Source organism: Thamnophis elegans, chromosome 7, assembly GCF_009769535.1.
Source record: "Thamnophis elegans isolate rThaEle1 chromosome 7, rThaEle1.pri, whole genome shotgun sequence".
Lineage (NCBI taxonomy): Eukaryota > Metazoa > Chordata > Lepidosauria > Squamata > Colubridae > Thamnophis > Thamnophis elegans.
The window spans coordinates 21,893,612-21,917,445 of NC_045547.1; the positions used below are offsets into that span (position 1 = coordinate 21,893,612).

The 23,834-nt window shown below is 39.6% G+C and overlaps 1 protein-coding gene across 1 annotated transcript; it reads right to left on the minus strand.

Annotated features, from left to right (window-relative positions):
* Nucleotides 1-3,733: 3,733 nt before the first annotated feature.
* Nucleotides 3,734-15,503, minus strand: ADCK2 (aarF domain containing kinase 2). The gene is made up of 8 exons (XM_032220554.1): nt 13,966-15,503; nt 12,438-12,584; nt 10,572-10,700; nt 8,773-8,868; nt 7,835-8,086; nt 7,001-7,129; nt 5,208-5,261; nt 3,734-4,509 (listed from the first exon to the last, which is right to left on the minus strand). Exons 1-8 carry the CDS (start codon nt 14,914-14,916, stop codon nt 4,378-4,380), a joined length of 1,890 nt encoding a protein of 629 aa, XP_032076445.1. The 5' UTR covers nt 14,917-15,503; the 3' UTR covers nt 3,734-4,377.
* Nucleotides 15,504-23,834: the final 8,331 nt, after the last annotated feature.

The following is a 23,834-nucleotide window of genomic DNA, read 5'->3' on the forward strand; positions in this document are numbered from 1 at the left end:
GGAAAATAAGGGAGAAAGGAGGAACAGCAAGGTAAGCATAATCAAAATCCAGCTTAATTACTACTCCAAAGTCTACCTTATTACTGAAATTTGCTACTCTATATGTTCTAGCATCATTTGAATTAGTTGGAATTTGAAACAGCTTGGCCTATTTGGGAGGTGTTGTCCTCTTCATGAGTTAAGCTTCCATGCTGTGTTTTTTTTTTTAATATTTTTATTTTAGTAATTTTGTTTAGATTTTTATCCTGCATTTTTTCATATACAAATCAATGTGGCAAGCATACCAATACTCCTTCCTCTTTTCCATAATAACAGTAGGGATTATCTGAGATTAGTTGAACTGAGAGAGAGACTGGCCAATGTCACCCAATCAGGTTTCATGCCTAAAATAGGACTAGAATTCACAGTCTCCTGGTTTCTAGACAAGAGCCTTAATCATACCATACTGGCTCTCATGAAATTGCATGATTTTGTTAACTAGTTTGAGGCAATGTTTTTGAAAAGAAGATGTGATAGAAGAGTTGTAAGTATGCCGAATAATCAAGTAGTCAATCTTATGTTCTTTTCTGTAGGCACTTCTGAGGAATAGAAAAGAAGTCATGCAAAAGAAGGCAGAAATTGCCCTGAAGGAACAGGATGCAGAAAGTAAGAAGAAGGAAGCTGTCAAATGCCAGTTGTCTCACAAGCGAGCGCAGGTTTTACAGAATAAAGAAAAGGAGATGCAGATGCAGAAAGGACTCCTACAGTATCTCAGGGAACATGACCTCTTATTGCTCCGTGCATCTATGCTACCATAGAATAAACCAATTTCTGCAACCAAGGTACTAAAAGTGTTTACAGACAATACATTGGGAAATGGTTCCTCTGCCTCTGAAGCAGAGCACTTACTGTACTTGAGAACTGGAGATGATGTAGCAAATGATCATTGCTTATCAGCCCTAATTTCATTTTCTGTTTCATCTTAGTTATCTTCAAGCCATTTTTCCCCAGATTTTCATATTTCATTTCAATTTTGCTTCAGCTTGTTTCTTGAGAAACTGCAAAACTTCCTGGTCTTTCCAATATTACCTGAAGCACCTTTGAAATACAAATTTAGGAAGTTGTCAAGCCCTGACCGGCTTGCCATACCTGTGGGGTGGGGGGGACAGGGTGGAATGCAAAACAGCTGCGGGAACGGCAGAGGACGTCCCGGTTGCTGCCATGCCGTGGCTGACAGCCTGCTCATCCTCACCTGCCTGGACTTCAGCTGACTGGTTGCCAATTACGTGGTGGCCGGAACAGCTGATCGGCGCAGCTCACAGCAAGGGAGATCACTGTTTCTGAGTTTTCTTGGGTGGGATATAGACGTTTGAGATGGGATAGCACCATTCTCTTGAAATTTAGTCTTGTCCACAGACGTATCCAAATATAAAAACAAATCTTTCAGATTTATTTGACCAGATTTATTTGCTGTCAATATAGTTAAGGTGTTTTCCCCTTTTCAAAATTCTTTGGGAAGAATGATCGATCATATATGCATGTGCTGGTAGAATTTTTTTTAAATTCCTTTTCTATTCTCACACTACATTAAAGTTCTTTTTCCCCTTCAGATTATCCTTTTAATCATCAAGATATTGTAAAACAACTTGCCTAGAATAAACCTGGGCGATTAAAAATGATATTCCCTTCCAATCACTAAGTGCATTAAGCAGCCTTAAGCCTGTTTCACCTTCTCTGAGCCAAACAGCAGATAAAAGAGAAGGATAACCTTAAAATGTACTAAAATTAACAGGGTATGCCAGGCCATATGCTTGATGTTAACCTGCAAAGTTCTTAATGGTTTGGGATTAGAAGCACCTAATTGATTAATTTCATCACCTGTCAAGACATTAGTCTAATGCTCCTGCATTTTGGAGATTACTCAAGCTGTTATTGGCAACAAAGCTTTACGCTGCCTTCTGAGTTGGAATTCCCTTCCTTGTTACAGATCTCTAATGGTGCTCATCTTTTTCTCTATTTTGTAGGCTAAAAGTAAAATCATCTCCGCTGCAATGTCAGGAGTGAGAATGCTATACTTGTAAGCAGGATCAGCAAGCACACAGAATTCTACACAAATAGGATTGACTGTGAGCAAAAAGCAAAAAGACAGCGCTATTATATCCCTAATTCTAAAGGCCAGTGTTTCTCAGTCTCAGTAACTTTACAGAATTCCCCAGCCAGCATTGAGAGTTTCCTAGTAGTTAGGTGAATTTGTGCTGCTCTGGTTGTCCATTGTCTCTTTTAAGGGTAATATTAGTTTGGACTTATCAGTGGATACTTTGGGCCTTTGAGTAGTTTCCTGAAAGCCAAAATTCAGATTAAAAGATAGCTGACGTGGTATATATTATTATTATTATTTGAATGGCAATTTTTTATTTTTTTATTTTAAACACACAACTACAAAGACATAGGCTACATTTATACCACACACTGGAACTTCATGTTCCTTCTTATAGAAGTTTTGAATATTTTTATATACAGTATTTTCCCTCCTAATACCTTTCCATTGAGTTTTACCATTTTTAACCTTATTTCATTATCATTTACTTATCTACCTTATATAACATTTATCCTTTATTTTGTAATTTTTATCTCTCTTAGGTACTTATGTTTAATCTTCGTTTCTTTCCTCCAGCCACCTGTACCATTTTTCCCATACCAAATAATATTCTGTCTCTTCCTTTCCTTTGATTTCTTTTGTTAACTTGTCCATCTCAGCACAGCCAAGAATCTTTCTTATTATTTCATCTTCACTTGGTGTTGACTTGTTCTTCCATCTCTGTGCAAATGCAATCCTAGCCGCAGTGATTATATGTCAAATCAGATATAGGGTCTCTTTTTTATATTTAATCATCATTATACCTAATAGGAATGTCTCTGGTTTCCAGTCAGTTTGATTTTCTGTTATAGGTTCCAGCCAACTTTTAACTTTTTTCCAATATTTTTTGGCCGCCTCGCAAGTACACTTGTATGATAGTATGCTCCGTGCGCTTTTTCACATTTCCAGCATTTTGGAGATATCGTTGGTGACATTTTTGCTAGTCTTGCAACCATCTGTAAAACATTTTATACTAGTTCTCCTTGTATGCCACAGAGTCATTTTTAAATTTATCCCCCCCAAATTTTCCCCATTTTTCTAATTCAATATTATAACCAAAGTTCTGCACCCATCTTACCATCTGCTCCTTTACTACTAATTTTGTATTTCAAAAGAAATGACAAGGTATATATTATATTGGTGCCTTCCTTGGACTTTGACTACAGATCCCCTGGTCATAAAATTTCATTAGACTGCTTTCATTGTTCAGTTGTGTCCATTTTTGTGTTTGGCTTTTTAGGGGAGATGCGCTAGCAAAGAAAGTTTAGGAATCCCTGTTTTAGGGCCTTTAGGCTGTGTATATGTGTTATAACAGTTTGCATTCCAATTTACTGTATTAATACTATTTTTTATGATTGCACAATTATAGGTTTCGGTTGTCTACCTGAAATGCACATTTGGTCAGAAAGGTGGAATATTCATTTTTAAAATATATACTTAAATGTATCAGACTAACTTCCCCAACCTCTTGCCATCCACATGTCTGGGACGTGTTTGTAATATCAAATGCTTTTGATCTGACAAAGCAAAATTCAAAAGGAAACATTTAGAAAGTCTGGGTTGTTTTTTTCTTCACTTACACAAAACCAGAAGCACCGTGAGAAACCATTTCTTGCCAAAAAAAATTTATTAGTTCATCCAGCTTTCCCAACATCAGTAGGTAGAAGTATATTCTTCTAAAAATATGTCTATTAGTAAAAACAAATTTAGCTAATAATATTTTGGAACATAAATGACTGCATACCAATTCACTGGAAATTACAATAATCATTTGAACTATGTTAAATCTTTGATGCTTTCCAGTCTCTCTACAGCTAAGAAAGCTGTATGCTGATAGAAATGGGGAGAGGGGGAGGGAGGGAGAGGGAGAGAGATGATTGATACATGCCATCTTTGTTTTCCATTGTCTTGAAATGGGAGCTGGACAATATTGAAGCTGTAAATGGGTTTGATTTCCTTGACACTGGTGCAACATAATCGATTTTCTGTGTACCAGAACACAGAACAAATCACCTGTTGGCAGAAGAACTAGAGTGCATCTAGAGATGCATTTAATATCAGCATCCTGAATCTAACTCCTCCAGTTCTTTCTTACCAGATGACCAGGACAGTCCTATTCCTTCCAATGGAAACAGACAAGTACTCTTTAAAGGATTAGATCTTCATTTCCAAATTCAAAGTTCAAAGTGCTTAGCATCTGAAGAGGTTCTTAGTTTTCAAATGCAAGCATCGGAAGTGGCTTAAGGAGAGGGGACTTCTTCCTAATTTGGTGGGTTGATGAGGAGAGGTTTAGCTGCCTTCAGAACATCCAGATCAGGGTCTAGGGAGCGACCAAGACCTTCCAAAACCATTATGGCAAAAACAACACAGGCAAAGTTGCTTTCCAGCTTCACCTAAAAGCACAAAGATAATAAACAGGTGGGACGTGGGGCGGAAATGGAACTATTTGTTATAAACGAAAATTGCATTCACATTTTCAGACTGCTTTTTGTAAAAATGTTTACAATAGAAATAAAAATAAATACAGTAGTTTGTAGTTGACTTTCTGGTAGAGACGACTGCAAATAGCGATTATATGATTGTGGGCCTTTTAGTAACTTGTCATAGACCAAACAGGTTAACAGGTTCCCAAGTACCCAGACTGCAATCACATGACTGTGGGGAGGAGGCTGTGTAGCAGGGGTGTCAAACTTGCGGCGTCATGGCGGCATCACGTGACGTATCGTGACTTTTTTCCCCTTCGCTAAACCCGGCGTGGGCATAGCCAGCACATGACGCATCTGGCCCGCAGGCCACGAGTTTGACACCCCTACTATATAGAGACATTTTATGTCAGCCATAAGTGTTTTATGGCCACTAAGGCACACTTTTCCAGGCCCTTGTAACTGTGAATTAAATGACCAGTCATAACTTGAAGACTACCTGCACTGACTATTTTCAACAGTCAGAATTTTTGGGTACTTTCAGATTTTGAACTGCAACACCCAGAAAAGCTGGATATGCAGTGCTTTGCATACGAGAGATACACATCTTGCTTGTTACATGGCTTTAAGCCATTGTGAAAAAAATTCTTATATGTAAATGATCTCACCTGATGGGTCATCAGTAACTTGAATACACAGGACAATAAGCTCCCAATTTGAAACTGTAATAGAAAAATAATTAAAAACACAATTCAATTCATCAGGGCACCATAATAAGGAATCACCAATTCAAATATAGCTTAGAATCATGCCAAGGACTGGGCAATAAATTTTTCAACCTGACTTAAGTGTGTTTAGATTAAGTGTGTGTAATTTCTGTCAGCTGAAGAGCCAAATAAGGTTTTCTGCACCATTCTGAACAACTGAAAACTACCAGAGCAGGGCGCAAGATAGACCTGATTTTCTTTAGGGGGGGGGAAGAGTGTGCTAAGCGTGCCCCTTAAATCCCCCTGCTCAAATGCAAAAAAAATGGGCAATTGTCTGACTCTGAAGCTCTTTAGTGGCAGCTCCTGGTGTGTACTTTTGAATCCCTGATGTAGATTATACAAAACTGCAGTATACTCTTTATCATGTCCTAGGTACTCCTGGCATGACTGACACTGACTGGCAATGACTCTTTTTAACATATTTTTAATTGAAGTTTAAAATTGTGAAGATAAAAAAATAATACAAACTATGAAGATTATAAACAAGACCAGGGGTGAAATCTACTTCCCTTCACTACCAGTTCGCAAATGTGAGTGTGTGCGCACATGTGCACTCTGCTCACACGCACTACCTCCCCGCATGCACAGGACCCTCCATGCATGCGCAGAGCATCAAAAACGGACATGATGACGTCCGGATGGGTGGATGGAGCCTGCCACCACGTGCGCCTGCAAAGGAAGTAGAACAGCAAGGGGGGGAATCTGCTGTGCCATGCGATTTAGATGAGCTAGAAAGCAGGAAATCCTGCTCTCTAGCTAATATAAATTAGGTGTCACAGCTGATCGTTGGAAATACCGATTGAACCGGTAGCAATTTTTTTACTACCAATTCAGGTGAACTGGTCCAAACTGGTAGCATTTCAACCCTGAACAGGACAAAATAGAAAGTGCCAAAAGGGGGGAAAGATGGAGAGGGGAAAATATGAAAAATAATGGAAAAATATATATGAAATCAAATTTACCAGCCGTAGGCAAAATGAGGGTAAGGATTGGCACCTAGCAATGGAGCCACCTGAGCTTATCTCTGGTTCCCTGGGAAGCCCAAGCCTAATTATATAACCAGGTCTTGGGGGATTTTCAGGATATCAAAAGGAATGGAGCTACCGTATTTTTCAGAGTGTAACACGCAGCAAGATTTTGAAGAGGCAATTTTTTTAAAAAAAGATTTTGCATTCTGCAAATCTCCCAAAAATGCCCCACTTTTCACATAAATGGGTCCCTTTTTGTCAAAAAAAAGGGCATGCATAGCATTTAGGAGGCTTGTACAGTGCTCCTGGGGGCTGGGGGGGATGTCAAAAAGTAGCAAAAAATGTCCTGTTTTCCACTCATTTTCGCCCAGCCCCCAGGAGCTCTCTGGAAGCCTCCTAAAGCTCTGCACGGCCATTTTTGCAAAGGGGGTGGAGTTTCAGGAGGCCAAAAATGTTGTATTCAGTGTATAAGACACACCCAGATTTTCACTCTCTTTTGTGGGGGGGAAGGTGCATTTTATACTCCAAAAATATGGTAATTGAAATGTTCCATAAGAAAGGTGCCACAGCAGAAAAGGCATGTCTCCTGGGAATCACCAAATGTACTGTACATTTCTGGTTGATTGTACCCTGAGCATGCCTTTAGTGCCAGATACAATGGGGCGGGCCATGCACTGTGCTCAGAGATACATTCAACAAAAGACCACACTGAAATAGACAACTGACCTTTCCTAATGCAACAGCATTGTTTCTGGCCCTTGTCACCAACTCTGCCATCTCAGCCTTGAATTTCTCCACATCTTTGCACTGGTTAGCTCTGGAATGATGAAGAATCAATTCAGCCACTTTTTCCCCCTATGGAATAAATCAGATTTTTATGAGGGTGCATTCAAAGCATTATGTTTGCCAAGCAAAACTCTCCACTTTTAAGGAATTTGTTCCCCAGCCCTTGCTGCTGTCCAATATTTGCCCTTATTGGAGTTCTTATTCCAGCATAGTCAAGATCAAAATATAACAGGCCAAGTAGAGCTGAAGAAGCTTCTTGGATGAGAAGCGAAATGTCTTCAAAGAAAAACCAGTAAGCCAAGTTGCCTCTTGAAAAAAGCACCTTTAGAACCTAAAGAGATTTAGTACAAACATAGGTACCCCTGATTTACGTGGAGTAAATCCTGGTTCATTATTTCTAACTCTAGTTAAAGGATTTCAGGTTAATTTAACCATAATTATACTCATTCAAATACTTGTTGGATCCTCATCCTTTAGTAAATTATAACATGCATTTGTTTGCTTGATTTTCACGAGAATGTTGTGGAAATCCAACCAATAATTCTGGAATTCAGAATTTATCATGTGCCAACTCTACAAAATGTAACATATTCAAAAACCTGGGTCTCAAATTCAATGTGTGAACCATGGTCCTAACTCAACATAATCAATTTTTTATGAGGTACAACAGTGGAGAGGTGAATCATGAAAACCACGGTGTGCTCTTCAAAGACTGGATATTTTCTTCTGAACTTTTTGAAGCTCTGCAAGTCACAGCTTAAACTCAGGACTCACCTGCCCTAATACAACAGCAGTGAACACTGCCCGGAAGTTCTCCAGATCTGCACTCTGCAACTCAGCCACAATCCCTGCATCTAGGAGCACTAGTCGGAGTGGTGAGGGAGAAGGTTGTAATTCTACAATTAGTGTATCCAACAGATCCACTATGACCACCCCATCTTCAGGATGGTCATCGAAGTGCTCTGCTCCCTGAACCAGGATATTTCCAGGATGCAGATCAGCATGGACAAAGTTATCAACAAACACCTGAATGATTGAAAAATACAGCTTATTAAAAAATAGTTATAACTTCTCATGGCAAACAAATAATATTAAGAAGCCATTATCTAGCATGGAATCACTGTTTTCAACAGCCTCCATTGCCACTGAATGCTGAATTTTTAGTTCAATTGGTGAGTCCCCTCTTAAGGATTTGTGCTAAATATTTAATTATTTAAGCAAATTTCTTAATGGAAATTAAGTAATTTCCCCCAGGTCTCTGACCTCTATCTTGTGAGTGTGGGTTTAAAAGTGGAGTTGTTATAGCAACATAAGCAAGAGTAGCAGAGGAAACAAATGGGAGCCACAAAAAGTCTATTTTCATTTTAGATTCCAAATGCTTTTTTAGTCCCTGCCCTTTCAGTTTCTATCCCCATCCAGCAACACTGTCACTGGGCTGTTTCTTTAGGAAGGCTCTTCCATTTAGTGTTTTCCTCCCCAAGTAGGGAATTATTGCTTTCTCATTCCAGCTCCCAGACAACAGATATCATGCTCGGTCTGGGCTTGCCAGCAATTTTAAGAGAAGAATTCATTATGCAATATCATAATTTATTCAGATTGCATCATTGGGATGACTTGATTTAAAAAAAAAATAATACACTGTACGGCTTTATTACAACGTAAGCTAAATTTTTAAAAAACTGGCCAAGTTCAACTTAACAATATTCTCTTACCATCTTTAGAAGCATATCCATTCCCATCTGAGCTATTTTTTGCCTTAGTTCCACGTTGGTTCCTATGTGCAGATATTGGGATATGGGTTTGCTCTCCTTAAACAAAGATCAGGAAAATCAGGGAAAACCATACACACTTGCCAAGAAATCTTTCAAGAATGTGCTCTGTGATGCAACATGAGATCTAAAACTCTCATCTAGTATAAACATCATTTACTATGGGCTGCAGCCTTCTCCATCAAAACGTAAGTCATTACTGTATTTTTCGGAGTACAAGAGGCACCTTTCTCCCCCCCCCAAAAAAAGTGGGTGAAAATCTGGGTGTGTCTTATATACTGAATACAGCATTTTTGGCCTCCTGCAACCCTGCCCCCTTCACAAAAATGGACATGCAGAGGCTTTGGGAGGTCTGCAAAGTTCCCCCAAAGGCTTGGGAGGGCAAAAATGAGTGAAAAATAGGCCGTTTTTTGCTTGTTTTTGCCCCCCCCCCCAGTGCCAAGGAGCACTTTGCCGGCCTCTCTTCATAAAAAATGAGGCGTGCAAAGGGTTTGGGAGGTCTGCAGAGTGCAAAAACTTTTTTTTTTATTTACCTCTTCAAAATCTTGCTGCATCTTATACTCCGGTGCGTCTTATGCTCTGAAAAATATGGTAATTGTCAGCATTGCAAAAATGCTGCCTTTCGGCACTAGACATATGCAGTCATAATGGCTTCCATTTTCAGCCATCAATAGCCATTGAATAGCCATCAAAGTGACAGAAGAAAAAAACATTAAATAATGGGAGATAATATTCATATTTTATTAAACTTAATTAAAATTAAATATTTTCTCTGTCCTTTTTATCATTTTGCTGTTATTTTTCAGGCTCTGTCTCTTTTTTTGTAAAAGTTTTTCTCACCTTTCTGCAATCCTGCCAAACGTTACCACCTCAGGCAGGTAACAAAATTTGGGAGGAAGGGAAGTGAGAATCCATTGATATCAATGCAGTGATGAGCTTCCCTGACTCAGGAGATTAAAAGTCTCTAACTATTCATAAAGGGACACAATGGCTCAATGGCTAAGACATTGAGCTTGTCGATCAGAAAGGTCAGCAGTTCGAATCCCTAGCGCCACGTAACGGAGTGAGATCCTGTTACTTGTCCCAGCTTCTGCCAACCTAGCAGTTCAAAAGTGAAAAATGCAAGTAGAAAAATAGGGAGCACTTTGGTGGGAAGGTTAACAGCATTCTGTGTCCCTTCAGCATTGAGTCATGTTGGCCAGTGATGAAATTCAAAAAATTTTACTACTGGTTCTGTGGATGTGGCTTGGTGGACATGGCATGGCTTGGCGGCATGGCAGGGGAAGGATACTGCAAAATCTTCATTCCCACCATACTCTGGGGCTAGCATTTGCCAGTTCTCTGAACTACTCAAAATATCCACTACCAGTTCTCCGAATTACTCAAAATTTCACTACCGGTTCTCCAGAACCTGTCAGAATCTGCTGGATTTCAACCCTGATGCCAGCCACATGACCACAGAAATGTCTTTGGACAGTGCTGGCTCTTCAGCTTTGAAACAGATGAGCACCATCCTCTAGAGTCAGGAACGACTAGCACATATGTGCGGGGGGAACCTTTACCTTTACCTTTTAACTATTCATAAAATCAGTTAACATATATTTTTGTTAACTGAAAGAAATGGGAAAGTTGATCACCCAAAGTCTCAGTGGAAATTATAAATGTTGCTGAACCACAACTCCCAGCATCTCTATTATACTGGGTAGAGGTCTTTCCCTGCTTCATCTAACCATTATTCTTACCTCAAAAGTTTCCACTAGGACATTTTTTGTCACAAATGGGTGAAGAGGAAGGGGAAACCTCACATAATCTGTACTCTTGAAATTCAGGTGGAAGTGTTCTAGGTTTTTTGCTTCATAGCACAAGTCAATCTAAAAGAAGTGAAGAAAAAAGGAAACGTACAAGGACCACACATTCTTATTACACTTATTACACTAAGATTCAAATCCTCATTTAGCCATAAAACCAATGCAGGAGCTGTGGGCCAATGTTACCTAATAGACTAACCTTTAGAACATTGTTGGGTTTTATACTTAGTAAAAATAGCAAAATAAATAAAACAATCTTATGAACAAGCATTATCTTGTGCTACCTTCAGTAATAATATGGATGACAAAGCTGAACTATCTTACAGATTGCTGAACAGAATGCATCTTGATAAAAGGTTACACCTTGAATAAATTAGCTGGATTCATAGGCTTCTGTTTCCATCTACAACAAAAATGAGTTAATATGCAGCATGATGTCGCAACAAAAGATTTGCCTTATGAGATATCAGGATTACAAGTGTCAAATTGTCCAAATGTCGTCCCTTCTAGAGACATTTATAGTTGCTTTTAGTCTCATAAAACACAATGTTTTATCATATTTTCTCACTGAAATCTTAAGAAATATTTTTTAAAATATTATTAAGGATATGGAAAGTTTAAAACACAACAATTACATGAAATAAAATATTGAGTAATAAAATCAGTCTGGGGGATATTATAGGTTTTGCAAGAGTCCAAATTTATATTTATTTATTTACTAATGAAAACCCCAATATATGGGGATGGAAACAAACAAAAATTGATATTATGTAAGATACTGGTTAATAGGGAAGATGCAGAAAGCCAAAATTAAGGGAGATGGAGTAAAGAGACTGGAATACCAAACATAAAATTCTTCTAAAACTTTATAAATCATGCTTATTGTTTACAAATACTAATTCCGGTTGCAATAATATGAAATGAAATTCCACAAATTGAAAGCTGTGAAGTAGAAATAATTCTTCACTTAGAGCAGTGTTTCTCAAACTCAGCAACTTTAACACAAGTTAAAATTCATATACTGTATTTTTCAGAGTATAAGATACACCCTCCCCACCCCAAAAGAGGGTGAAAATCTGGGTGCATCTTATACACTGAATACAGCATTTTTGGCCTCCCCAAACCCTGCCCCCTTTGCAAAAATGGACATGCAGAGGGTTTGGGAGGCTTACAAGTGCTCCTGGATGCTGGGGAGGACAAAAACAAGCAAAACATGGGCTGTTTTTGCTCATTTTTGCCCCCCCCCCCTCAGGAGCACTCAACAAGCCTCCCAAACCTCTGCATTCCCTTTTTTTGTGTGTGCAAAAAAATGAGGCGTGTAGAGGGTTTGGGAAGCCTGCAGAGCGCAAAAACTTTTAATTTTTTTTTACCTCTTTTAAAATCATGGTGCATCTTATGCTCCGGTGCGTCTTATTGTCCGAAAAATACGGTACCTTACAGTTCCTGAAAATTAGATTGGCCTAGAGCAGGGGTGTCAAGTTGGACTTCTTTGAGGGCCGGATCAGCATTGTAGTCCTACTCCGCAGGCTGGCTGAGCCTCGGAAATGGGACGGACACCTCCTGCAGCACCCTGCTGGTCAAAACGGGGCAGGGGAGGGCTGTATGCGCCTCCCACTGCTCCATTTTGGCTTCCAGAGGCACCACAGGCTGGTCCTTTGCTATTTCCAGGCTGGTCCCCACAGGCCAGATTTAAGCACCCTGTGTTTGAGTTTTGACACCCCTGCCTAGAGAGACATGAGTGCAGAAAATAAAATAATAAAACAAAACTGCAAGCTAAAGTCCAAGGCAAACTGTTTCTACCTGCTGAATCATTAGTTTCTCAAACTCTTCCACAATCTCAGTCACACTGAGCCACCTAATTCCAGGGAAATGCTCAAGAATTCGACTGCCAATTTTCATGATAAATAAATCCATCTGGACCTGCTGAACTAATCCAGGATGCAGCACCTAAGCAAGACACAAGACAAACAAATATCTTACGAACAAACATCCACTCATTGTCAGCAATTCAGGTATTGTGATAATATAATCCATACTTCCATACGTTACTATTTATTGAATGGGAATATAATTGTAATACTTCTAGGAAGCATCTCTGTTCTTACAAATTCTAGCCTTTATTATCTGTGGGGCAAAGTTTCCCACCCTTGGCAATTTGAAGATGAGTGGACTTCCAACTCCCAGAATCCCCCAGCCAATTGAAGGTTGAAAAAAAAACCTGCTCTGAACTATTGAAATAGATTTATAATTTGAAAATGAGCTAAAAAGGTGCCTCTGAATAAACTGGGAGGATTTTAAGAATATCTTATTTAAAATCAACACCACTACCAATGCTCACAAAATTTTTAGAACAAAACAATTTGCACAAATATAGTTGCTTTGCTGGTTGGGCCTTCAGAAAACAGTGAAAAAAATTATTGCTGGAGTGATCAAGTTTGGAGAAAACAATGAAACACACCAGAGGAACAAATATATTCTCTGTTCCTCAGGCATCTTGCCCTTTTACTCATATGCCTATTTAATTGATCCATAAGTCTAAATGCTATTGTTATTATGCTGGGTTAATAAACTAAGGATGTATTCCTATTACAACAATCTGGGTATATAAACAACTGAATTCAACCAAACAAATTGAATACAGGGACATAGTATCAAATCATAACATATTTTGAGATCAGTATTTGAAATGGCACCATTCACCAAATACATTATTACAGTTCCAAAACTGTAACATTTTAGTTACAGACTTATTACATTATTCAGGAAAGCTCAAAAGTATCTGTGATTCATAATGGAGAAAATAATGGTAGTCAAGGAGCAAGTTACAACAGTTCCATACAAGTTTATGTTAACATTTGTCCACTTATATTCAATGAAACTTACTCCTTGGTTCTGCCTATATGTACTCCAAGGACATTTTATTGCATTTTAATGTTTGCTTTAAATGCTTGCAACTTATTTTAAAAGTAAGAGTAAAATTGAAAAATTTAAAAACAAATCCTTTGAGAGATCCGGCGACTACATGAACACACCCATGTAGTTTTCTTGGTAACAAAAACGGTTGCCAATTGCCATTTCTGGAGACTTCCCAATCCAATATCACTCTGGGATTACGTGATAGACCCAAACAACAACTAAGCCCCAACTGACATCAAACAGGGCCCCAGCCCGTTTAGTTCTGCTAAACTAGTTACTACTACTTGCATTTCGGGGGAGGGGGGTAAATGAGCAAATTGATTTTATGCTTTAAATCTTCTTAACTGAATCCAATCTATCCATTTTGTTACGTGTTGCTAAATAGGAACGAACAATTCTGCAGCCATATTACCTTAATGGCTACTGGGAAAATATGGTTCCCCTTGGAAAATAAGGGTGGGCTTAGACTTCCAGAGCTGGAATTCTGTACGACGCTTTCATAGAAATCGTATTTGTGAGGCAGTTGACGGTCACTTTCCAAAACATCTTTGTGCTTCCTCCACCAGAACCACCTGAAAAGTCCTTTAAGACCTGAGATCTTCCAGACCTCCAGAGCAGAATCCAACACAGAAATCTTTGCACGCTCACGCAGCACTGGGTCCCTTAGCATGGAATTATCTACGTAAGCTTTGTATACTTGAGCCACACACCCAGATCCTATCGGTTCCCTGCTTTCAAACACGAATAGCTTCTCCCAGACTTCTCCAAAGGCTTTATCCAAAGAGCGTTTGGTGTAATCCCATGGGTGAGGGACCACTTTGATGTGAAGCTTGGAGAACTTGACACAAAACTCTTCAGAAAAGAGGTCCCGCCTGGTGCTTGCCCACTGTCCCAGTTTGATGAACGTGGGACCAGAGGACTCTGTAAACTTAAGAAGCAGGTGGAGCCAGAGTGCAGCAAAGCTAGGAGAAAAATAGGTAAAAGGATAAAACCAGATCAAAGGGCTAAACTTCAACAACAAGATGAAACCTCGGATAATTACGGAAAAGGCAAATCCAAGATCCCGAAGGAAAGCCACTGAAGAAAGCCTTGCTTGATGAAGAAGACCACCAACGTGGGTGTTGATAGCTTGACTAGTGACCCCTTCACACTTGGTCTTCTGAGACAATCTTTCAATCCCCCAGCATACCAACAGGATCTTTGCCACTGCCTGGCATCCAGACCAGTTTTGGATATTAACACGAGGGAATCGAGTCGCCCGTGTTTTCCTCCATTTCCTTACAAAACACAGGGTTTTCTTCACAGTGAGGATTCTGACACTGGGGAAGAGGTTCCGGACAGTCCAGTAACAAAAAATACTCATCCTTCCTGAAGTGAAGATATTAAGGATCTGGAGGAGAAGAAGAAGACGGATTCATCTCCTGGACTTGAGGAAACCATCTGAGAAGGTTAAAAAGGTGGGAACACTCAGCTTTCCAAGAGGCAGGCAGGCAGGCCGCCTAACACGGGAGCATTAGAAGAATCGCCTTTCCCGTCGGGTTTTTGCTGGAAGGGGCATCATCAGCATTCGCCTCTCCTGCATCCTAGTATCACACTCATGCAGAGCAAGACAGCCTATTTAGAGGCGACATCTGTTTCCTCCGTGGTTTTGGTAGAGCACGCAGCGGAGATCCTAACCACCTGTGGCTAATGTGGATTCGCGTATCTCCGATTGCTAATCTAAGGGTTTTTTTTCCCCCTCCCAATCGTTGTTTCCTTTTCGCTTTACGGTAGTTTGCAAAGCGCTGCAGTTTTCATCTCTGGCTTCTTTCGAAGGGAGAAAAAACCCGATTCATCGGCTGGTCCTCCTGTAGAAGCTCAGTTATCCTTCAATGGAGCCGGCGTTCCATCGAATCTGGCGGGAGGGCGCTTTGGAACGCAAACAAGCGACAACGTTCCAATTCCCAAGGCTTCCGGGATCCTCTCCTCTCGGGAGCGGGGGGGGGGGGGTGAGGTCCCCGCCTCTTAAAGAGACAGGCCGCGAATAATCAGCTCACCGAACTATTGTTTCAGCTACACGGTAACGTCCTTCGAGGTGCGATAAAGCGCCTTTCGTTGATCGCCCCCGCGCGTGGAAAAGAGGAGAACATTGGGGAAGGTCTAGAAAAGGTAGAAATCTTGAGCTTGGCCGTGGGGTTTTCGTTTATGAAAATCGAATGAGTGTCAGGCCATCTTAAAGACTAGACTAGAAAAAGGAAAGGAAAGGGGAGAATAGAAAGAATAGAAAAGAAAAAAGAAAAGAAAAAGGAATGAAATGGAATGGAATAGAATAGAATAGAATTCTTTATTGGCCAAGTGTGATGGGACACACGAGGAATTTGTCGTTGGTGCATATGCTCTCAGTGTATATAAGAAGACATGAAAACATGCATTTGTCAAGAATCATAAGGTACAACACTTAATGATAGTCATAGGGTACAAATAAGCAGGCAGGAAACAATCAATATCAATATAAATCATAAGGATTCAAAGTTACAGTCCTGCAGTCATAAGTGGGAGGAGATGGGTGATAGGAAGCATGAGAAGACGAATAGTAATGCAGCCTTTGACCGTAGAGAGGGAATTATTTGTGAGCAGGTGATAAATCCTCCTAAAAGCCAGAGGATGAAAACCGAGGGGGGGTGGGGTGGGAGGTGGAAATAGGTAATTTAAGAATATCATCAAATACAAGTCAAATATGTTCGGGTATGCAACAATGCTGAGGCTGGTGTTATTTTTTCACATAGTACATGGAACGAGTTAACTGCAATTTTGATCTTATGTTTTCTTGACAAAACCCAACGCCCCCTACACCAAGAGTTCCATGTGTCCCAAGAACTCAGAAAATAGGGGTGAAGGAACCACAGTCCATGATTGCAGATAAGCCTATCAGAGGAGATCAGACTAAGAAAGTTGAGGCCACCATAATAAGAGGATTATTACCAAGGCAGGTCGCTCACTGGAATTTGTGCTTAGTATTTTTTAAGTACATTTCTCATGTAGAAATGTACTAAAAATTCTACATGTAGTCCTTGACTTACAACAGTTCATTTAGTGCCCATTCAAAGTTACAGTGGCATTGAAAAAAGGGACTTATGATCACTTTTCACCCTTAGGACTGTTGCAGCACCCCCATGGTTATGTGATCAAAATTTAGACACTTGGCAACTGGCTTGTATTTATGACCATTGCTGTCTCCCAAGGTCATGTGCTCACCTTTTGCAGTCTTCTCACAAGCAAAGTCAATGGGAAAGCCAGATTCACTTAACAACCATGTTAGTAAGGAAATCAACTGCAGTGATTCACTTAACTGTGGCAAGAAAGGTCTTAAAATGGGGCTGAAGTAACTTAATTGTCTCCCTTAGCAGCACAACTTTGTTGTCTCAATTGTGGCCATAAATTGAGGACTATCTGTGTTGACTTCTCTGGGAGTTTTGTGCAGTCCAAAACCCACCCTTAGTCTCTGAATGTCATTCAGGAACAAGCCCTTTTTATTTCAGCAATAGTAATGTTTACTTTTTAAAAAGGAAGGTAACAGTGTTCCATGCACCTTCGCTGTTTAGTCATGCCAGCCATTTGACCACAGAGACGTCTTCAGACAGCGCTGGCTCTTCGGCTTTGAAATGGAGATGAGCACTGCCCGCTAGAGTCAAGAATGACTAGCACATATGTGCGAGGGGAGCCTTTACCTTTTATACAGGAGAAAGAACAAACTGGATGTTATATGACATGGGAGCTATTTTATGGATGGTTGGAGAACAAAAACAAAAGTTGGAAATAAATGGAGATCAGTGAAATATAGGAAATACGTTAAATGAGAGATGTGAGCCGTGGCATGACATAACCGTGAACGTCAAAAGCGTGCCGACAAAACCGCGGCGCTAAAACCGCGATGTCAAAAGCGCGCCGACAACAGCGCGCCAACAACAGCACGCCGACAGAAGCGCGATTTAAGTTAAGGTAAGGTTTAGGGTTAGGGTTAGGTTTAGGTTTAGGGTTAGGGTTAGGGTTACGGTTAGGTTTAGGGTTAGGTTTAGGGTTATTTTTAGGGTTATGTTACAGCACGCTTCTGTCGGCGTGCTGTTGTCGGCACGCTTCAGCGCTCATTCGTCTCCGTGGTTTTGACGGCGCGGTTTTGTCACTGCGCTTTAGTCACACGCGCTTTTCTCGTACGCGCATTTGTGGTGGAACCGATGTGAGCAATATGATGATTCTTACAAATATGCCTATTAAGACCATTGTGTTTAATATTACTATTATATTCTTATTAGAAGACATGTTAGGAGAGAGAAATGAATAGGTTTATTATGCTTATTATTATTGTTGTAAGATTAGAGAATTAATATCAATGTAATGAATACTGTAAATTATGATTGCACAGAGATATTTGTGCCCAGATGACACACTGTTTAATGGAATATGAAATGTTCAAATAAAAAAATGTTTAAAAAAATATTTTTTTTAAAAAAAGGTTGTCCTGGCCAAAGCTGCCACTCTTCTTTGAGCAGTATCTGTGTGTCCAGGAGAATATCCAGGTTGTACACGAACCTCAGAAGGGGAAATGCTTCCTTTAAGCCAACTCAGATTTAGGTTACACAAGCCAACTGAGCACTCTCATCCATAATACAATCAAGGACAAGGGCAGACATATTTCAAACCGATTTGACATTCACAAGTAGCAGAAAGAGATTAGGCCCCTCACAGATGCAGTCACTTGGAACCAAGGCTGAATACTGAGGACTAGATCCCTTGATCATTACTTTGCAAAACAAGCACCCTAATACTAGACTATGTCCTGCTGCATTCAAAGTAATTTACAGTACTTCTTAATAAGCCTAAATAGAATTATAGTCCTGTTCCCATGTACTTAACTGCAGATAAAGTATAATTATCTGGATTAACCTGCTCTGCTTCTTAAAGTCTAATTACAATGATTTCTCATTATGCCTCTTTTCTTTATTAAGAAAATACCACATAGTGTGGTTGCCTAATGCACTGGTTTTGGATATATTTATAATATAATCTCCTGATTCTCTTTTCCATCTGCATGATGATTAAACGAAGTTTGGTAAAGGAGACATTTTTTCTTATCAATTAAATATAAAAATTAGCTGCTGCAGCTTGGAGAGAAGGGGTTTTATTTAATAGCTTCAGCTGACTTTTCTGTTTGGGTAACTGCAATAATGACCATTTAAAAGCTTTTTTTTAAATGTTCAGTGTTTGAAGAAAATTATTGTTTTAGATTTAAAATACGTGAAATTTTAGAATTTTAAAATATGGAAAAGGACAGCTAGTGTGGTCCAATGGTTAAGGCACCAAGCTAGAAACCAGGAGACTATGTATACTAGCCCTGCCTTAGGCATGACAGCCAGCTGGGTGACGTTGGGCCAGTCACACTCTCTCAGCCCAATCCACCTCAAGGGTTGTTCATGTGGGGGAAAAATAGGAGGAGGAAAGAGTATTATGTATGTTTCCTGCCTTGAGTTACTTATACAATAATGAAGGTGGTTAAAAATAAAGATTCCCCTCTCACATATCTACTTGTCGTTCCCGACACTAGGGGGTGGTGCTCATCTCCGTTTCAAAGCCGAAGAGCCAGCGCTGTCCGAAGATGTCTCCGTGGTCATGTGGCCAGCATGACTAAACCCCGAAGGCACACGGAATGCTGTTACCTTCCCACCAAAGGTGGTTCCTATTTTTCTACTTGCATTTTTACATGCTTCCGAACTGCTAGGTTGGCAGAAGCTGGGACAAGTAGGGTTTGTAAACTATGTTTCTTGGCTTAGCATGTAGCAGGATCCCAAATATTGTGTTTATTTTTAAAGAATTTCAGTTTTTTTTATGAAAGGCTAGTTAGTTTTATGTTTTGTAAAGCTCCATGGTCCCTGGGGCAAAAATACTACAAGTATCTGGCCCAATGAGTTTTTGTCTAGGATGTTTAATGTTGTATCCTAAAATATATCTGAAATGTTGTCAGGCTGAGCTTAAAAATCCCCTAGTGATGAAGAAATGTGATCATGTTCCAAAAACAGGAGAGCCATAATCAAACACCCACCACTGTGCTAGACTGTCCTATATTTCCTTTGTTTGAAGCCCAGCTGATAGGCGTGGCAGAGCAGATTGTGCCACACCCGAGCTGTTTTACTCACTGAAGGTAAGTTTTAGAGCTGTTTTGAAATGAACTGTGCGCACTCTCAACAAACCAGTTGTTACACCGGTTGAATCCTATTGCCTAACATGCTTGGAAAAAGATTGTAGAACCAAGCAATAAATGTTTGTTTAACATTACTAGTGTATTTTTTTTATCACCTGCATGCGAGGAAGGCCCTTCTGGACTTTGGTGACTGAGGTTGTTGGGTATTCTATGCCACAGGAATAAAATAATTTTCAATTTTTCTTGAGAAAGAGGCCGTTTGGTCAGCCCAAATGGGAAGAGACGGGCCTTAATTATGTAATTTATTCCTTACTCAGTAGGTGGCAGTCATAGAATTTACATGGAGATTGTTCAACCCTACACTCCTCTCATTGTATAGAAGTAACCTATAATGTTCCTTTGGGTCAGAATTTCCCACTTTTAAGGAACAGCATTTCTACTTAGTTGTCCCCTGATAGTTGAGAGGCAATATGTAAAAAAAACCAGAAGTTTTATGACCATGTTTTGCCATGGTTAAGTGAACCATATCAGTTAAGTCAGAAGTGTCAAACTCAGGTTGTCACATTGTCATCATGTGATATATTGTGACTTTTCCCCCTTTGCTAAACTGGGAGTGGGCATGACCAGCGCATGATGCATTTGGCCCCTGGGCTGGGGGTTTAACACCCCTGAGTTAAATCACATGGTATTAAGCAAATCTGGCTTCTCCCATTGAGTTTGATTGTCAGAAGGTGGCGGAAAAGATTGCAAAAGGCCATCAGTCTGGGATGCTGCAAATATCATAAAACAAGGCATTTGTCAAGCACCTGAATTTTGATCACATGACCATGAAGATGCTGCAATGATTGTGTGAGCAGTGATTGTAAATTACTTTTTCAGCATAGTTGTAACTTTGAATTGTCACTAAATGATTGGTTGTAAATCAAGGACTATCTGTATGTATTTTTTTTTAAGTCTGGGTGAATTGGATGGGATTAGGTCACATCTCTTTAGATGGGTGATTATATGAATAAACTGTGATAATTAAAACAGAAAGCTGTGAAGGTTAAAACATTATAGCTAGAGATAATGAGGGTGAAAAATGTGCTTGATGTATTTGTACAAACATTTACAATCGACAGATCTCTTCCTTTACTCCCACAATAAGTGACAGAGAAGAGAAACAGTAAATCTTGTGCTTCCTTGAAATTATTAAAGCAAAAAGTTTTTAATCCATTTCCATAGACGCACAAAATGTTATTTGACATATGGATAACATCATCATTATGTACACTCGCAAATTTGTCTACAAAAGAAAACTATGAGGTCACCTGGAAAGGAATTACAAATATACATACTGTCAATAACATCTTCATATGTTAAATCTTAAACCTGCAAATTGACAGCTCTACATAGATTCTAGTCCTGTTATATTAACTAATGAACTGAAATTGATGCTTCCATGTGAAAGTGTCTCGGTGAAAATCCTGTATTTAAGAATGCAAAAGTGGCTTGAGATATTTCCTTTGTTCAGAAAATTCCTCTCCAAATATTTCTAAATTAAAACACCAATAGCCTAAAATAATACAGTCAATGATGGTGAAGAAAATTGAGGGAACCATAAACATCCCATCCTCGGTTCTCTTAAAAACAACAAAGTTACTCCACTCAAAAATATAATAGGAAAGTAGATACAAATCAGTAGTGGGATTCAAGATTTTTTACTACCGGTTCTGTGGGTGTGGCTTGGTGGGCCTGGCAGGGGAAGGATACTATAAAATCACAATTCCCACCCCACTCTAGGGGGTAAAATCTCCATTTCCACCCCACTCCAGGGGAAGGTTACTGCAAAATCCCCATTTCCTCCAGATCAGATAGGACTCGGGAGGCAGAGAATAGATGGGGGTGGGGACCAGTCAGAGGTAGTATTTACTGGTTCTACAAACTACTCAAAATTTCTGCTACCGGTTCTCCAGAACTGGTAAGAACCTGCTGAATACCAGCTCTGATGTACTATGGAATCTGCTGAACACCACCTCTGGTGTACTATGGAAAGTATTTTCTTTTTTTTTAGAATGATCACTTATCAAGGGCTTATGTCCCACAGAGAGCCAGTTTAGTGTAGTGATTAAAACATCAGAATTAAGGCATGAGGTTAGAAATTGGGAGATGGTGAGTTCTAGTTCTGCCTTAGGCATAAAGTCAGCTGGTGACCTTGGGCCAGTCACTTTGTCAGCCCTAGGAAGAAGGCAAGTCACCTCACAAATATAGCCAAGAAAATTGCAAGAATTAGATCAGGCAGTCGCCAGAACCAGTTGTCAGAAATCAAAGACTAACTCAAACCCATCAACACCCCACCCCATATATTTTGATAGGATGTATGCAATTACTGGGTAAATTTATATCTCTTTTTTATTAAATATTGCATCACCATAGCCAACTACAACAGGATAACATTCAAGCAATGTTTATAAAAGGACCGGACACAAACATATAGAAAACAAAACAAAAAGACCCTAAGATAATTCAGACATACCATCTGGTAAATTAAGCATTCTGCAAGACAATTTGAATGAGTCAAATTCCCTCCTTGTATCACCAGTAGGGCTCTTTATTTATTTATTAAACATATTTCTGTGCAGCCACAATCAAAACAAGTCTTGGCAACTCACAAAGAAAACCACACAGTGTAAAATACGGAAATAAAAACACAAAAGCCTTCCACATTACAAAGAGAAGAAAAAGATGACAACATCACATCAAATCTAAACAAATCAAGAGAAGGGTCCCTGAAATAGCTTCAAAAACTTTTGGGAGCAAAGAGAGAACTGGGCCTCATGAATCCAAGGAAAAATCTCCCATTCCTTCCCATCCACTTCCCCCAAAGTAGGCATGGCTCTTTTTTGGTAGAAACTACAGTCATGTATAGTTACTGGAAAAAAATACTTTAAAACTTCCTTGTACAGGTGGCTACAGCATTTTTTTTTTAATAGAATAGGATTCATTCTTGGCCAAGTGTGATTGAACACACAAGGAATTTGTCTTTGGTGCATTTGCTCTTAGTTTGAAAGTAAATGATCTGAGGAGAAACTATTTAACCTTGATAAGCTTTGTTAAAAAGCATGAGTAGAGTTGTAATGTTATATGTGCATATATCTCTAGTCTTTGTCTAGTTTTCCCCCTTTCCCTTGTCTATTGTGAGCCGCCCGGAGTCCTTCGGGAGTGGGCGGCATACAAGACAAATAAAATAAAATAAAATAAAATAAAATCAGTTAAGCTGAGTTCCTATGTTCTTTTAAACTATGATTTATTTATGGTTTGTTGCCTTAGTTGTAACTGGTTAACATATTGTGCTTGCTGACAAGCCATGGTTTGCCATTCTTAGAAGCACTAAAGGCACTAGACTCAAAGACATTCAAATAACACAATGTGTTATTTGATTTTTTTTAATGTGATCTCAGTCGTTCCAATTTATAAATTTTGGTTTGTGTGTGATTTGTAAAACCCGCTAATTGTACTTTTGTCAACAAACCACTGTTAAACAGTACCTTAATAAAATAACTCAGTTAATAGGTATGGGTACAACTGTGTGACATTCCTTTGGACCGGATTCAGCACACTTAAGCCAAAATGCTAGATGAACTGGGCCAATGTGATTTCTCTAAACATGATTTATGACTAGGCATGTTGTGTGAATCCAGCCAGTTATTCAGCAAACTGTGGTGAAGCTAACTTAGCATGTTGTACTATTTTAATTCTTCTGCTTTCAGTCCCACAAGGCACATCCCATAAACACACCTCCTTTGATAGCAAAATCAGGGAGAATATTTTTTTAAAAGATTTTTCTTTCTTTTTTAAAGAGCAAAAGCCAGCAGAATTGAGATGCTTCCTCTCTTCAGTGCATCCTCAGGGACTCCGAAGCGCCAACAGCACCCCCTCCCCAAATTCTCCCGTATCCGGGGTTTCCATAGAAACAGGGCCTGTTTTTCAGCCAGCAGTAGATTAGCTCACTGGAAGGGAGTCAAGATGGGTCAGGCCGGGGAGGGGTGGGAAGAAAAGGCTTCGGAGGGAAGAGGCGGAGGGGAAAGAAAGGGTGGTATTAACATCCTAAGGCTTTGAAAGGGAGCGAG